Source organism: Mobula hypostoma (genome assembly GCF_963921235.1).
Source record: "Mobula hypostoma chromosome 8 unlocalized genomic scaffold, sMobHyp1.1 SUPER_8_unloc_1, whole genome shotgun sequence".
In the NCBI taxonomy this organism is placed as follows: domain Eukaryota; kingdom Metazoa; phylum Chordata; class Chondrichthyes; order Myliobatiformes; family Myliobatidae; genus Mobula; species Mobula hypostoma.
The window spans coordinates 878,357-895,402 of record NW_026948120.1 but is presented as its reverse complement, the minus strand read 5'-3'; the positions used below and the strand labels follow the sequence as shown (position 1 = coordinate 895,402).

General features: G+C 51.5%; 1 protein-coding gene across 3 annotated transcripts in view; it reads left to right on the top strand.

Moving 5' to 3' along the window:
* The window catches only part of haus5 (HAUS augmin-like complex, subunit 5), a 158,042-nt gene that overhangs the window by 35,784 nt on the left and 105,212 nt on the right, over nt 1–17,046 (top strand). For all 3 annotated transcript variants that reach the window (XR_010016715.1, XM_063038908.1, XM_063038909.1), the window contains exons 15-16: nt 9,021–9,101; nt 9,859–10,004. Coding sequence is in view for 2 of the 3 variants with exons in the window: in XM_063038908.1 (XP_062894978.1) it covers nt 9,021–9,101; nt 9,859–10,004 (227 nt within the window). In the remaining variant the exon portion in view is untranslated. The remainder of the gene's footprint in view (nt 1–9,020; nt 9,102–9,858; nt 10,005–17,046) is intronic.

Sequence of the window (17,046 nt, the reverse complement as noted above, 5' to 3'; positions counted from 1 at the left end):
TGCAGTAGCCCCCACAATACCAGACAGTGATGCAGCCTGTCAGAATGCTGTCCACGGTACATCTCTAGAAGTTTGTTGACATAGCAAATCTTTTCAAACTCCTAATGAAGTATAGTCGCATTCTTCCCTTCTTTATAACTGCATTGGTATGTTAGGACCAGAGTAGGTCCTCAGAGATCTTGACACACAGGAACTTGAAACTGCTCACTCTCTCCACTTTTGATCCCTCTATGATGATTCCTTCATCTTACCCTTCCTGAAGTCCGCAATCCGCTCTGTCATCTTACTGACGTTGAGTGCAAGGTTGTTGCTGTGACAGCACTCCACTAGTTGGCATATCTCACTCCTGTACGCCCACTCGTCACCATCTGAGATTCTAGAAACAGTAGTTCTATCGTCAGCAAATTTACAGATGGAATTTGAGCTATGCCTAGTCACACAGTCATGTGTATACAGAGAGTGGAGCAGTGGGCTAAGCTCACACCCCTGAGGTACGCCAGTGTTGACCATCAGTGAGGAGGAGATGGCATCACCAATCCACACAGATTGTGGTCTTCTGGTTAGGAAGTCAAGGATCTAATTTCAGAGGGAGGTACAGAGGCCCAGGTTCTGTAACTTATCAATCAGGATTGTGGCAATGATGACATTAAATGCTGAGCTATAGTTGATGAACAGCATGCTGACATAGGTGTTTGTGTTGTCCAGGTGGTCTAAAGCCATGTGAAGAGCCATTGAGATAGCATCTGCTGTTGACCTATTGTGGCGATAAGCAAATTGCAATGGGTCCAGGTCCTTGCTGAGGCAGGAGTTCAGTCTGGTCATGACCAACCTCTCAAAGTATTTCATCACTGTAGATGTAAGTGCTACTGGGTAACAGTCATTAAGGCAGCTCACATTATTCTTCTTAGGCACTGGTATAATTGTTGCCGTTTTGAAGCAAATGGGAATTTCCACCATCAGTGAGAGGTTAAAAATGTCCTTGAATACTCCTGCCAGTTGGTTGGCACAAGTTTTCAGAGCCTTACCAGGTACTCCGTCGGGCCCTTCCACCTTGAGAGGGTTCACCCTCTTTATAGACAGCCTAACATCAGCTTCCAGGACAGAGATCACAGGGTCATCAGGTGCAGCAAGGATCATCACAGCTGTAGTTATATTCTCCCTTTCAAAGTGGGCATAGAAGGTGTTGAGTTCATCTGGCAGTGAAGCATCACTGCCATTAATGCTATTGGGTTTCGCTTTGTAGGAAGTAATGTCTTGCAAACCCTGCCAGAGTTGTACAGAGACGTCTCTCATCCTCCATCTCTCCAAAGAGAAAAGCCATCACTCGTGCAACCTTTCCTTATAATCCAGGCAGAATCTTGGGTTCTCAAGAGGTCTGTCTGATTTTTGCTTCCTAAACCTTAAGATAAGCTTCCTCCTTCCCCTTGACTAAATGTTCCACATCTCTTGTCAACCTTGGTTCCTTCACCCCACCAAATTTTCCCTGCCACAGTGGGATAGACCTATCCCAAACCCCATTCAAGTTCTACTTAACCAGCCTCCGTATTTCCACTGTGCCTGTCTCTGAGTACATAAGTTCTCAATTTACTTTCCTAGGTTCCTGCCTCATACCACTGTAATTAGCCTTCTCTCTGTTTCTCCCCCATCCCCCAATTAAATACTTTCCCATACCTTTTGTTCCTATCCCTGTCCATAGCTATGCTAAAGGTCAAGGAGTTGTGGTCACTGTCTGTGAAATGCTCACCCACTGAGAGAGCTAACACCTGACCAGGTTCACTACCCAGTACTGGATCCAGTGTGGCCTGTCAACGTACTATGTCACGAATCCTTGAACATATCTAAAACTTCTCAGCCCCATTGAAACTTTTTGCACTAAGAAGGTGTCAATCACTATTAGGGAAGTTGAAGTCATGCATGACAACAACCCTGTTATTTCTGTATCTTTCTACGACCTACCTACTTATCTGCTCCTCAGTGTCTCTTACTTTTTGGGGGGGCTAGAGAATACTCCCAACAGAATGATTGCTCCCTTCCTCTTTCTGACTACCACTCATATTGACTTAGATGATCCCTCCATAACGTTGTCCCTTTCTGCAGCTGCGATACTATCCCTGACACAATGGACTTTTAGCATCGTATATCAGCGAGTTGTTTAAGTCTCCCCTCTTGCTGTGAAAGGGAGACATCTTTTTCCTTTATTGGGGGGGGGGGGAGAGAGAGCCTGTGGTATGTCGAATTACCGGGTGAACGAGTAGTCTTTGGGGTACTGCAAGTCTGTGTCTTTATTGATGCTTTGCTGCACGGTTGAGTGCTCGTTGGGGGGGACACCGATGCATTTTTTGCTAGTGGGGGAGGGGGGATCATTGCTTTGCTGCTTATGTGTGGGAGGGGGAGTTGGGGGGAGCTTTGGGGTTCTAAAATTTAACTGTCATTATTCGAGCACTCCTGTTTTTGTGCAAAGAAAAAGAATTTCAGGATGTATACTGTATACATTTCTCTGACATTAAATGTACCTTTGAGAGCTTTGATTATCAATGGTACTCCCCCACCACTGTTACCTCCCTGTCCTTTTGAAACATCGAAACCCCGGAACATCCAGCAGCCTTTCTTGCCCTTGTGACAGACAAGTCTCTGTAATGGCCACAATGTTGTAATTCCATGTACTGATCCATGCCCAAGTTCATCACCCTTATTCCTAATACTTTTTGCATTAATGTTGCGGAGAACCATCAGGATGCTAGAGTTCCATCTACTACCACCCTTAAAATTAATACTTCCCACCCTATGAATTGGCAAGAGCAATGACGCAAAAACAAAAGGAATACTGGGGTCGTGTTCATAGGTTCATGGACTTTTGAGAAATCTAATAGCGGAGGGGAAGAAGCTTTTCTTGATTCACGAATGTGGGTCTTCAGGCTCCTGTACCACCTCCATGATGGTAGTAATGAGAAGAGGGCGTGTCCCAGATGGGGAGGGTTCTTGGTGAAGGATGCTGCCGCCTTCTGGCCCTGCCCCTTGAAGATGCCCGTGATGGTGGGGAGGGTTGTGCCCGTGGTGGATCTGGTTGAGTCTACGACCCTCTGCAGCCTCTTGTGATCCTGTGCATTGGAGCCTTCATACCAGGCAGTGATGCAGCCGGTCAGAATGCTCTGTGCCATACATCTGTAGTAATTTGCAAAAGTCACTGGGGATATACCAAATCTGCCTGCATGTGGACTGTATCCCCTCCATAACTACCTGTGTAATAACCTCTTAAACACCTCTATCATATCAGCCACACCTGGCAGCTCATTCCAGGCACCCAACACTCTCTGTGAAATAAAACTTGTCCACACATTTCCTTTGAACTTTTCCCCTCTCAACTTAAAAACATGGCCTTTAGATTGAGACATTTTGACCCTGGGGAAAAGATTCTGACTGTCTATGCCTCTCATAATTTTATAAACCTCTATCACATCTCCCCTCAACTTCTGCCGCTTCATAGAAAACAACCTAAATTTGTCCAAACCTGTGCCTTTTAATTTTAGACTCCTTTGTGTGGGCAGAAATAATTCACGGAGTCTGGGGTTCACCTTCAGAACAAAGTTCCTTTTTCTTACCGGCTGATGTCTACAGGGGAGCCACTTGTCAAACGGATGCTCCCCGAACAAAGCTTTCTTTATTCTTATACTATTTCTTAATCTATTTCCTCCCCCACCCCCACTATCTCTACCTGCCTTGCACTGTATGTACATAGAGTGAGATAAGACTTTTGCAGTGTTGAGCTTCAGAACCCATGTTTTATGTGAGGTGTGTGCGGTTCAGCTTGTACCTTGTATGTCCAGGGAGATCCCCAGGTATGGGTAAATAGCCCCACTGCCTTGTGGGCAGCCTTGGGAGAGATGAACGCTGTGGGAGTAAACCCAGACAGTAAATCCGGAGTGGAGCCCCTCAGGCAGCTGGACGTCACTGAACAGCCTTCCAGCAGCTGCTGGAGCCAAACATATTGCTTCATAAGCTTTTCTTTGAACTACACTGGTGAGGCCGAGAGGGGATCTTGACAACTGGGCATCTCAGGATCTCCATACCTTCTGCCCAGGCTTGCGATGATGATCGTTATCACCCACCACCAAACAGGGAGGGGTAGCACCTCTGGTGGGGGGGTGGTGTTGCGTGTCAATTCTGGGGCAGCTCAGTCACCTTTGGCTCTGAGTAACTGTTTGCACGTGATGGCGGCTGCACCCTGATACACAGCTTCAACAGGCGGGCTAGGTGAGTGTAGTAGGAGGCCAACCCCCTCCCTGGCGAGATAGGGACATGGCATGTGAAGTCAGCTCTGGCAGAGGTCCCACGACCAGGGAGTTGGTTCTGCAAAGCTGTCCAACTCGAGTGAGGGACACGACGAGACACAGAAGAAGTCATGGTCGTCCACTGCAACCAAGGAAGACCCAGGTGATGACGACTACTCGTACCACTGGACCCGAACTTCCAAGGTCGACAGTGTGGAACTGCACCCCATGCAATGACTCTTTCTTTTTAAAAACTCTCCCACACAGATCTCCTGTCATTGTATGTCGTATCGAACAACTCCTGTACTGGAGTTTTATGAGGTTGTTGCTAGGCTAGTGGTGGTAGTGATGCAGTCACTCGAGCCGAGTATGATGTTCTCCTCGAGTGGATGTAGAGGCCGATCCGGGATTAACATATTCTGGTGCAGTGTGGGCAAGAGTGAGTGGTGGCAGCTTCTCCTTTCACAGCTTGTTCTCATGTAGCACAGCTCCCTCTTGAACATATTTCCTCCGGGTGTATCTATTGAGTGCAATGTCTTCCCAGTTTTTAGATGTAATGGTGACTTTCTTTAGATTGATTCTGATATGATCTTTGAAGCATTTTCTTTGCCTCCTAGGGGCTCACTGACCTTCCGTCAACTGGGGAGTAAAGGATCTGTCTGGGGAGACTCAGACAGAGCTAGGCTAGTACCCAGGCATGAGTTCACTGTGGTTCACTTCAGCAAGTTGTTATAGCTGGGGATGGTAATGGTGACAGGCTCCCACTGCCCATTAAATCTCCCAATGATGTGCATCGCAAGTCGCCTCTGACGACTAAGTCCAGCTCCTGGCTTTCACCTGTGGCTTAGCTACTAAGCCAGGCAGAACTGTTTCTATTGACAGAAAAAGGGGCAAAGGTGCGTTACTGGTGCCTTAAAGCCAGTCACTTTGGGAAGATGGGGCTTGTTAGCTCATTTAAGAGAAGGAAAACCCATCTCAAACCTCCTCCCTTATGGCTATATCCACTCATAGGGAAGGCTTTAGGAGTAAGGAGTAAACCTCGAAGGAAAGTTCGGAGCTGGAGTCCCTAAGGCAGTCCCATGTTGAGTTCAACGCTGACTGGCATCTCCTGTGACGCCACTGATGCCAAACTGTATTGGTCTCTGTCGTTCCTTTGGATTCATCAGCTTGCTCTCCGTATCGTACTGCCCTGACTTGTATTTCACGTAGACAACTAGGACAAAACAACCACGGCAGAACCCCAGCAATGAAGGGGCCTACCTTAGCATACAGTTTATGGCTAGAGATGGTTGAGCCTGTTACAAATTTACAGCACCTGGTACCTAAGGCAGTCGTACGTTGTGCAGAGTGAGCATGTGATGGGGCAATGTGGAGGGAGTTTCTCTCCATGTCTAACCCCAGGAGTGTGTGATGGGACAGTGTGGAGGAAGATTCACTCAGTGTCTGGCCCTTGGAGTATGTGATCAGCCTATTGAGTCTGCTCTGCAATTCATTCATGGCTAATTTATTTTCCCTCTTAAACCCTTTCTCCGGCTCTCTTCCCATAATCTGTGATGTCCTGACTAATCAGGAACCTGTGAACCTCCGCTTGGCCTCCACAGCCATCTCTGGCAATGAATTCTACAGATTTGCCATCCTCTGATTAAATATATTCCTCCTCATCTCTGTCTTATAGGGAGGTTCTTGTATTCTGAGGCTGTGCCTCCTGGTCCCAAACTCCTACACTTCGGGAACATACTCTTCACATCTACTCTATCCAGGCCTTTCCATATTCGGTCAGCTTCTGGGTGAATTTCTTCTATGCTTTCTACATCGATACCACATTCTCCTTTTGTGTAGTGGTGTAGGAGGAACGAAGGCAGATTCAGTGGAAGAGCTTGGTGTTGAAAATGAAATTGGTTGGTTATTGTCACATGTACCGAGATACAGTGAAAAGTTTGTCTTGTGTGCTGTTCATCCAGATCAGATCAGTACACAGTGCATTGAGATGGATATTGGAGAACACATGAAGTGCTGGAGGAACTCAGCAAATTAGGCAGCATCTGTGGAAAGGAATAAACAGTCAATATTTTGGGCTGAGACCCTTCGATAGAACACTTGTGTGTATTTTTATTTCTTTCCATAGGTGCTGCCTGACCTGGTGAGTTTCCTCCAGATCTTGTGTGCGCTGTGCAAGATCTCCAGCATCGACAGAATCTCTTGTGTTTGAGACGGGTATTGGAATTGGTTTATTATTGTCACACATGCCGAGATCCAGTGGAAAATATGTCTTGCATACTGTTCATACAGATCAGATCATTGCATAGTACTTTGAGACACAACAAGGTAAAACAACAACAGAATGCAGGATAAAGTGTTACAGAGAAAGTGCAGACGGTGCGGTGTAAGATTATAACGAGGTACAGTACATATAGGGTGCCCAGGACCTTTTCACAGTATTCGTCAATGTAGAGCGGAGAGCGACTTTGTACATCTGGCGGGAGCAAAGAATGTTGGAAATGGCGATGGAAGAGCACCGTGGGAGGGGTGTGGAACAGGTGGCAGAGGAGGAGAGCAAGGGGCAACGTGGATGCAGGCACACTCAGCCCTCAGACACCAGGCAAGGTCATTGGATTCCAAACACTTGGTTTATTGATGATTACAGAATGTTTCTGTGTTGCTCCCCACTCCATCCCCTCTCCCTTCCCATTTTCCCCACCATGATTCTCATCTCCCTGCCCCCTTCCCACACTTTGTCCACAATAGGTACCCAAGTCAGAATCAGGTTTATCATCACTCGCATATGTCATAAAATTTGTTTTTATTTTGGCAGCAGCAGTACATAAAATTACAGTACTACAGTACAACGCAAGGTCTTAGGCACCCTAGCTATATACAATGCCTATAAAAAGTATTCATACCCTTGGAAGTTTTCATGTTATTGGAGTTTTATAACATTGATTCATAGTGGATTTAATTTGGCTTTTTTGACCCTCATCAACAGAAAAAGACTCTTGTGTCAAAGTAAAAACAGATCTCTACAAAGAGATCTGAATTAATTGCAAATATAAAACAAAATAATTAATTGCATAAGTATTCACCCCCTTCAAGTCAGTATTTAGTAGATGCACCTTTGGCAGCAATTACAACTTTGGGTCTGTGTGGATAGGTCTGTATCAGCTTTACACATCTTGACACTGCAATTTTTCCCCATTCTTCTTTACAAAACTGTTCAAGCTCTGTAAGATTGCATGGGGATCGTGAGTGAACAGCCCTTTGCAAATCCAGCCACAAAGTCTCAATTGGATTGAGGTCTGGACTCTGACTTGGCCACTCCAGGACATTAACTTTGTTGTTTTTAAACCATTCCTGAGTAGCTTTGGCTTTATCTTGGGGTCATTGTCTTGATGGAAAACAAATCTCTCTCAAGTCGAAGTTCTCTTGCAGACTGCATCAGGTTTTCCTCCAGGATTTCTCTGTATTTTGCTGCATTCGTTTTATCTTCTTCACAAGCCTTCCAGGGCCTGCTGCAGTGAAGCATCCCCACAGCATGATGCAGCTGCCACAATGCTTCACGGTAGGGATGGTGTGTTTTTGATGATGTGCGGTGTTTGGCTTACGCCAAACATAGCATTTAGTCTGATGGCCAAAAAGCTCAATTTTGGTTTCATTATAGCATAAAACCTCCTTCCAGCTGACTTCAGAGCCTCCCACATGCCTTCTGCCAAATTCTAGTTAAGATTTCATGTCATCAATGGTTTTCTCTTTGCCACTGTCCCATAAAGCTGCGACTGGTGAAGCACCTTGGCAACAGTTCTTGTATGTGAAGTCTGTCCCATCTCAGCCACAGAAGCTTGTAACTCCTCCAGAATTGGCATAGGTCTCTTGGTGGCCTCCCTCACTAGTTCCCTCTTGCGCGGTCACTCAGTTTTTGTGGACGGCCTGCTCCAGGCAGATTTACAGCTGTGCCATATTCTTTCTATTTCTTAATGATTGATTTAATTGTACTCCTTAGAGATATTCAGAGATGGTATCCTTCCCCTGACTTGCGCTTTTCAATAACCTTTTTTGCGGAGTTACTTGGAGTGCTCTTTTCTCTTCATGGTATAGTTTTTGCCAGGACACTAACTCCCCAGAAGTTGGACCTTCCAGATACAAGTATAGTTTTACTACAATTAATTGAAACACTTTGACTGTACACAGTCTCCAAAATCACCTCTCCACTTAACTAATTATATGACTTCTAAAACCAGTTGGCTGCACCAGTGATGTTTTGGCGTGTATTTATTAAAGGGGGGGGGGTGAATACTTATGCAATCAGTTATTTTGTGTACTATTATTTTAATTAAATTAGATCACTTTGTAGAGATCTGTTTTCATTTTGACAAGAAAGAGTCTTTTTTTCTGTTGATCAGTGTCAAAAACGCCTAATTAAATCCACTGTGATTAAATGTTGTAAAACATGAAAAATTCCAATGGTGGTGAATACTTTTTTATAGGCACTGTATATATGTGCCAAAGATTTTTGCACAGTACTGTATATGGTGAGGTTCAGAATCCACCTAGGGAACTATTCACGAGACTGATAACAGTAGGATAGAAGATGTCTTTGAGCCTGGTTGTACATGTTTTCAGGCAGCCATTCGGAAGGTAGGACTGACAGGATGCTGAGGACTTGGCTTGGCTGGACAGGGCACACAGAGTCAGTCTGGAGTCAATGCCTCAAGTGGTCTACTCTTGATCCGTGATGGGCTCTAACTGTTCTGCTTTCAGGATGTTAAACAGGACCTCGTACGGGCTTTGGTGAAAGGCAACTCGTCCGCCAAGAGTCACTTGATGTCAACGCGGGCAGAGGTAACTCCACACCATCCTATCTCTCACACCTGGGCTCTGACAAGAAGTGAAGTTCTCCACATCACCCCACTGCACACTCCTGGGGTCAGAAACGGTGAAGTTCCCTCCACACTGTTCCATCACACAGCCCTGGGGTCAGACACTGTGAAGTTCCCTCCACACTGTTCCATCACACAGCCCTGGGGTCAGACACTGTGAAGTTCCCTCCACACTGTTCCATCACACAGCCCTGGGGTCAGACACTGTGAAGTTCCCTCCACACTGTTCCATCACACAGCCCTGGGGTCAGACACTGTGAAGTTCCCTCCACACTGTTCCATCACACAGCCCTGGGGTCGGACACTGTGAATCTCCCTCCACACCATCCCATCACACACTCTCGGGGTTGGACACAGAGTGAAGCTCCTTCCACGTTGTCCCACCACAGACTCCTGGGGTTGGACGCTGTGAAGCTCCCTCCGCACCATCCCATCACCCACTCGTGGGGTCAGATAAAGAGTGAAGCTCCCTGCACACTGTCCAATCACCCACTTGTGGGGTCAGGCACAGAGAGAAGCTCCCTCACAAACTGCCTGGTTCCAGCTAGCTGATAGTTCCTCATTTCCACAAATCTATTGCTGGTGGCCGTATCTTCAGCTCCCCGGACCCCAGGGTCTGGAACTCCCTCTTTAGGCCAAGGCTGTCATGGGGTTCATGCCATAGGTGTATCAATCTCATGGGGACCCTGGCAGATCCATTCTCCTCCTTCATGTTGCAGATCATCTTGTTCAGGGACCAGGACCTACAGCAGCACAAGAATATAGTCCGTGGACTGACCGAGCATCTACATGACTCCATCAGCCGCGAGCTGAAACTCTTCTCATCTGTCTCCCTGCCCTGCCTGGACCGCAGGCTCCTTGCTGGGTCAGTGTTTTCCCCCTCCTGAACGTATCGAGTTCGCACTGCATAGGGAGGGGTGAGGTAGTCCAGTCACAGCTGGTTTGCAGCTCCAAAGTCCCAACATCCAGCTCTGTGTGTCTGTGTCCTATCCCCCAGTGAGGGTCTGTGTGTGTGTGTGTGTGTGTGTGTATGTGACCCATCCCCCAGTGAGGGTCAGTGTGTGTGAGTGACCCATCCCCCAGTGAGGGTCAGTGTCTGTGTGTGACCCATCCCCCAGTGAAGGTCAGTGTGTGTGTATGTGTGTGTGTGAGAGACCCATCCCCCCAGTGAGGGTCAGTGTGTGTGAGTGACCCATCCCCCAGTGAGGGTCAGTGTGTGTGTGTGTGTGAGTGAGAGACCCATCCCCCAGTGAGGGTCAGTGTGTGTGTGAGTGACCAATCCCCCAGTGAGGGTCTGTGTGTGACCCATCCCCCAGTGAAGGTCAGTGTAAGTGAGAGACCCATCCCCCAGTGAGGGTCAGTGTGTGTCTGTGTCCTATCCCCCAGTGAGGGTCAGTGTGTGTGAGTGACCCATCCCCCAGTGAGGGTCAGTGTGTGTGAGTGACCCATCCCCCAGTGAGGGTCAGTGTGTGTCTGTGTCCTATCCCCCAGTGAGGGTCGGTGTGTGTGTGTGAGAGACCCATCCCCCAGTGAGGGTCAGTGTGTGTGAGTGACCCATCCCCCAGTGAGGGTCAGTGTGTGTGTGAGTGAGAGACCCATCCCCCAGTGAGGGTCAGTGTGTGTCTGTGTCCTATCCCCCAGTGAGGGTCAGTGTGTGTGTGTGAGAGACCCATCCCCCAGTGAGGGTCAGTGTGTGTCTGTGTCCTATCCCCCAGTGAGGGTCAGTGTGTGTGAGTGACCCATCCCCCAGTGAGGGTCAGTGTGTGTCTGTGTCCTATCCCCCAGTGAGGGTCGGTGTGTGTGTGTGAGAGACCCATCCCCCAGTGAGGGTCAGTGTGTGTGAGTGACCCATCCCCCAGTGAGGGTCAGTGTGTGTGTGTGTGTGGCCCATCCCCCAGTGAGGGTCAGTGTGTGTGTGAGTGAGAGACCCATCCCCCAGTGAGGGTCAGTGTGTGTCTGTGTCCTATCCCCCAGTGAGGGTCAGTGTGTGTGTGTGAGAGACCCATCCCCCAGTGAGGGTCAGTGTGTGTCTGTGTCCTATCCCCCAGTGAGGGTCAGTGTGTGTGTGTGAGAGACCCATCCCCCAGTGAGGGTCAGTGTGTGTGAGTGACCCATCCCCCAGTGAGGGTCAGTGTGTGTGTGTGACCCATCCCCCAGTGAGGGTCTGTGTGTGACCCATCCCCCAGTGAAGGTCAGTGTGTGTGTGTGACCCATCCCCCAGTGAGGGTCAGTGTGTGTGTGTGTGACCCATCCCCCAGTGAGGGTCAGTGTGTGTGAGAGTGACCCATCCACCAGTGAGGGTCAGTGTGTGTATGTGACCGATCCCCCAGTGAGGGTCAGTGTGTGTGTGTGTGACCCATCCCCCAGTGAGGGTCAGTGTGTGTGTGTGACCCATCCCCCAGTGAGGGTCAGTGTGTGTGTGAGAGTGGCCCATCCCCCAGTGAGGGTCAGTGTGTGTATGTGACCGATCCCCCAGTGAGGGTCAGTGTGTGTGTGTGTGACCCATCCTCCAGTGAGGGTCAGTGTGTGTGTGACCCATCCCCCAGTGAGGGTCAGTGTGTGTGTGAGAGTGGCCCATCCCCCAGTGAGGGTCAGTGTGTGAGAGTGAACCATCCACAAGTGAGGGTCAGTGTGTGTGTGTGTGACCCATCCCCCAGTGAGGGTCTGTGTGTGTGTGTGTGAGAGTGAACCATCCCCCAGTGAGGGTCAGTGTGTGTGAGACCCATCCCCCAGTGAGGGTCAGTGTGTGAGAGTGACCCATCCTCAAGTGAGGGTCAGTGTGTGTGTGTGTGTGTGTGACCCATCCCCCATTGAAGGTCAGTGTGTGTGTGTGTGAGAGTGACCCATCCTCCAGTGAGGGTCAGTGTGAGAGTGGCCCATCCCCCAGTGAGGGTCAGTGTGTGTGTGAGAGTGACCCATCCCCCAGTGAGGGTCAGTGTGTGTGTGCGAGAGTGACCCATCCCCCAGTGACGGTCTGTGTGTGTGTGAGAGTGACCCATCCACCAGTGAGGGTCAGTGTGTGTGTGTGTGTGTGTATGTGTGTATGTGACCCCTCCCCCAGTGAGGGTCAGTGTGTGTGTGTGACCCATCCCCCAGTGAGGGTCAGTCTGTGTGTGTGTGACCCATCCACCAGTGAGGGTCAGTGTGTGTGAGAGTGACCCATCCCCCAGTGAGGGTCAGTGTGTGTGAGTGACCCATCCCCCAGTGAGGGTCAGTGTGTGTGTGAGAGTGGCCCATCCCCCAGTGAGGGTCAGTGTGTGTGTGAGAGTGGCCCATCCCCCAGTGAGGGTCAGTGTGTGTGAGACCCATCCCCCAGTGAGGGTCAGTGTGTGTGACCCATCCCCCAGTGAGGGTCAGTGTGTGTGTATGTGACCCATCCCCCAGTGAGGGTCAGTGTGTGTGAGTGACCCATCCCCCACTGAAGGTCAGTGTCTGTGTGTGACCCATCCCCCAGTGAGGGTCAGTGTGTGTGTGAGAGTGGCCCATCCCCCAGTGAGGGTCAGTGTGTGTGTGTGACCCATCCCCCAGTGAGGGTCTGTGTGTGTGTGACCCATCCCCCAGTGAGGGTCAGTGTGTGTGTGAGTGACCAATCCCCCAGTGAGGGTCTGTGTGTGACCCATCCCCCAGTGAAGGTCAGTGTAAGTGAGAGACCCATCCCCCAGTGAGGGTCAGTGTGTGTCTGTGTCCTATCCCCCAGTGAGGGTCAGTGTGTGTGAGTGACCCATCCCCCAGTGAGGGTCAGTGTGTGTGAGTGACCCATCCCCCAGTGAGGGTCAGTGTGTGTCTGTGTCCTATCCCCCAGTGAGGGTCGGTGTGTGTGTGTGAGAGACCCATCCCCCAGTGAGGGTCAGTGTGTGTGAGTGACCCATCCCCCAGTGAGGGTCAGTGTGTGTGTGTGACCCATCCCCCAGTGAGGGTCAGTGTGTGTGTGAGTGAGAGACCCATCCCCCAGTGAGGGTCAGTGTGTGTCTGTGTCCTATCCCCCAGTGAGGGTCAGTGTGTGTGTGTGAGAGACCCATCCCCCAGTGAGGGTCAGTGTGTGTCTGTGTCCTATCCCCCAGTGAGGGTCAGTGTGTGTGAGTGACCCATCCCCCAGTGAGGGTCAGTGTGTGTGAGTGACCCATCCCCCAGTGAGGGTCAGTGTGTGTCTGTGTCCTATCCCCCAGTGAGGGTCGGTGTGTGTGTGTGAGAGACCCATCCCCCAGTGAGGGTCAGTGTGTGTGAGTGACCCATCCCCCAGTGAGGGTCAGTGTGTGTGTGTGTGTGGCCCATCCCCCAGTGAGGGTCAGTGTGTGTGTGAGTGAGAGACCCATCCCCCAGTGAGGGTCAGTGTGTGTGTGTGACCCATCCCCCAGTGAGGGTCTGTGTGTGACCCATCCCCCAGTGAAGGTCAGTGTGTGTGTGTGACCCATCCCCCAGTGAGGGTCAGTGTGTGTGTGTGTGACCCATCCCCCAGTGAGGGTCAGTGTGTGTGAGAGTGACCCATCCACCAGTGAGGGTCAGTGTGTGTATGTGACCGATCCCCCAGTGAGGGTCAGTGTGTGTGTGTGTGACCCATCCCCCAGTGAGGGTCAGTGTGTGTGTGTGACCCATCCCCCAGTGAGGGTCAGTGTGTGTGTGAGAGTGGCCCATCCCCCAGTGAGGGTCAGTGTGTGTATGTGACCGATCCCCCAGTGAGGGTCAGTGTGTGTGTGACCCATCCCCCAGTGAGGGTCAGTGTGTGTGTGAGAGTGGCCCATCCCCCAGTGAGGGTCAGTGTGTGAGAGTGAACCATCCACAAGTGAGGGTCAGTGTGTGTGAGAGTGAACCATCCCCCAGTGAGGGTCAGTGTGTGTGAGACCCATCCCCCAGTGAGGGTCAGTGTGTGTGTGTGTGTGACCCATCCCCCAGTGAGGGTCAGTGTGTGAGAGTGACCCATCCTCAAGTGAGGGTCAGTGTGTGTGTGTGTGTGTGTGACCCATCCCCCATTGAAGGTCTGTGTGTGTGTGTGTGTGTGTGTATGTGACCCATCAACCAGTGAGGGTCAGTGTGTGTGTGTGAGAGTGACCCATCCTCCAGTGAGGGTCAGTGTGAGAGTGGCCCATCCCCCAGTGAGGGTCAGTGTGTGTGTGAGAGTGACCCATCCCCCAGTGAGGGTCAGTGTGTGTGTGCGAGAGTGACCCATCCCCCAGTGACGGTCTGTGTGTGTGTGAGAGTGACCCATCCACCAGTGAGGGTCAGTGTGTGTGTGTGTGTGTGTGTGTGTGTGTATGTGTGTATGTGACCCCTCCCCCAGTGAGGGTCAGTGTGTGTGTGTGACCCATCCCCCAGTGAGGGTCAGTGTGTGTGTGTGTGACCCATCCACCAGTGAGGGTCAGTGTGTGTGAGAGTGACCCATCCCCCAGTGAGGGTCAGTGTGTGTGAGTGACCCATCCCCCAGTGAGGGTCAGTGTGTGTGTGAGAGTGGCCCATCCCCCAGTGAGGGTCAGTGTGTGTGTGAGAGTGGCCCATCCCCCAGTGAGGGTCAGTGTGTGTGAGACCCATCCCCCAGTGAGGGTCAGTGTGTGTGACCCATCCCCCAGTGAGGGTCAGTGTGTGTGTATGTGACCCATCCCCCAGTGAGGGTCAGTGTGTGTGAGTGACCCATCCCCCACTGAAGGTCAGTGTCTGTGTGTGACCCATCCCCCAGTGAGGGTCAGTGTGTGTGTGAGAGTGGCCCATCCCCCAGTGAGGGTCAGTGTGTGTGTGAGAGTGGCCCATCCACCAGTGAGGGTCAGTGTGTGTGAGAGTGACCCATCCCCCAGTGAGGGTCAGTGTGTGTGAGAGTGACCCATCCCCCAGTGAGGGTCAGTGTGTGTGAGTGACCCATCCCCCAGTGAGGGTCAGTGTGTGTGTGAGAGTGGCCCATCCCCCAGTGAGGGTCAGTGTGTGTGTGAGAGTGGCCCATCCCCCAGTGAGGGTCAGTGTGTTTGTGTGACCCATCCCCCAGTGACGGTCTGTGTGTGTGTGACCCATCCCCCAGTGAGGGTCAGTGTGTGTGTGTGACCCATCCCCCAGTGAGGGTCAGTGTGTGTGTGAGAGTGGCCCATCCCCCAGTGAGGGTAAGTGTGTGTGTGAGAGTGGCCCAACCCCCAGTGAGGGTCAGTGTGTGTGACCCATCCCCCAGTGAGGGTCAGTGTGTGTGAGTGACCCATCCCCAAGTGAGGGTCAGTGTGTGTGGGTGACCCATCCCCCATTGAAGGTCTGTGTGTGTGTGTGTGTGTGTGTGTGTGTGTGTGTGTGTATGTGACCCATCAACCAGTGAGGATCAGTGTGTGTGTGTGACAGTGACCCATCCTCCAGTGAGGGTCAGTCTGTGTGTGTGTGTGTGTGACCCATCCCCCAGTGAGGGTCAGTGTGTGTATGTGACCCATCCCCCAGTGAGGGTCAGTGTGTGTGTGTGTGACCCATCCCCCAGTGAGGGTCAGTGTGTGAGAGTGACCCATCCCCCAGGGAGGGTCAGTGTGTGTATGTGACCCATCCCCCAGTGAAGGTCAGTGTGTGAGAGTGACCCATCCCCCAGGGAGGGTCAGTGTGTGTATGTGACCCATCCCCCAGTGAGGGTCAGTGTGTGTGTGTGTGACCCATCCCCCAGTGAGGGTCAGTGTGAGAGTGGCCCATCCCCCAGTGAGGGTCAGTGTGTGTATGTGACCCATCCCCCAGTGAGGGTCAGTGTGTGTGTGAGAGTGACCCATCCCCCAGTGAGGGTCAGTGTGTGTGTGTGTGTGTGACCCATCCCCCAGTGAGGGTCAGTGTGTGAGTGTGACCCATCCCCCAGTGAGGGTCAGTGTGTGTGTGAGAGTGACCCATCCACCAGTGAGGGTCAGTGTGTGTGTATGTGACCCCTCCCCCAGTGAGTGTCAGTGTGTGTGTGTGTGACCCGTCCCCCAGTGAGGGTCAGTGTGTGAGAGTGACCCATCCCCCAGTGAGGGTCAGTGTGTGTCTGTGACCCATCCCCCAGTGAGGGTCAGTGTGTGTGACCCATCCCCCAGTGAGGGTCAGTGTGTGTGTGAGAGTGACCCATCCACCAGTGAGGGTCAGTGTGTGTGTGTGACCCATCCACCAGTGACTGTCAGTGTGTGTGTATGTGACCCCTCCACCAGTGAGGGTCAGTGTGTGTGTGTGTGACCCGTCCCCCAGTGAGGGTCAGTGTGTGAGAGTGACCCATCCCCCAGTGAGGGTCAGTGTGTGAGAGTGACCAATCCCCCATTGAGGGTCAGTATGTGTGTGTGAGTGACCCATCCCCCAGTGAGGGTCAGTGTGTGTGTGGGAGTGGCCCATCCCCCAGTGAGGGTCAGTGTGTGTGTGTGTGTGTGTGTGTGTGTGTGAGAGTCCCATCCCCCAGTGAGGGTCAGTGTGTGAGTGTGACCCATCCCCCAGTGAGGGTCAGTGTGTGTGTGTGTGTGGCCCATCCCCCAGTGAGGGTCAGTGTGTGTGTGAGTGAGAGACACATCCCCCAGTGAGGGTCAGTGTGTGTCTGTGTCCTATCCCCCAGTGAGGGTCAGTGTGTGTGTGTGTGAGAGACCCATCCCCCAGTGAGGGTCAGTGTGTGTGAGTGACCCATCCCCCAGTGAGGGTCAGTGTGTGTGTGTGACCCATCCCCCAGTGAGGGTCTGTGTGTGACCCATCCCCCAGTGAAGGTCAGTGTGTGTGTGTGACCCATCCCCCAGTGAGGGTCAGTGTGTGTGTGTGTGACCCATCCCCCAGTGAGGGTCAGTGTGTGTGAGAGTGACCCATCCACCAGTGAGGGTCAGTGTGTGTATGTGACCGATCCCCCAGTGAGGGTCAGTGTGTGTGTGTGTGACCCATCCCCCAGTGAGGGTCAGTGTGTGTGTGTGACCCATCCCCCAGTGAGGGTCAGTGTGTGTGTGAGAGTGGCCCATCCCCCA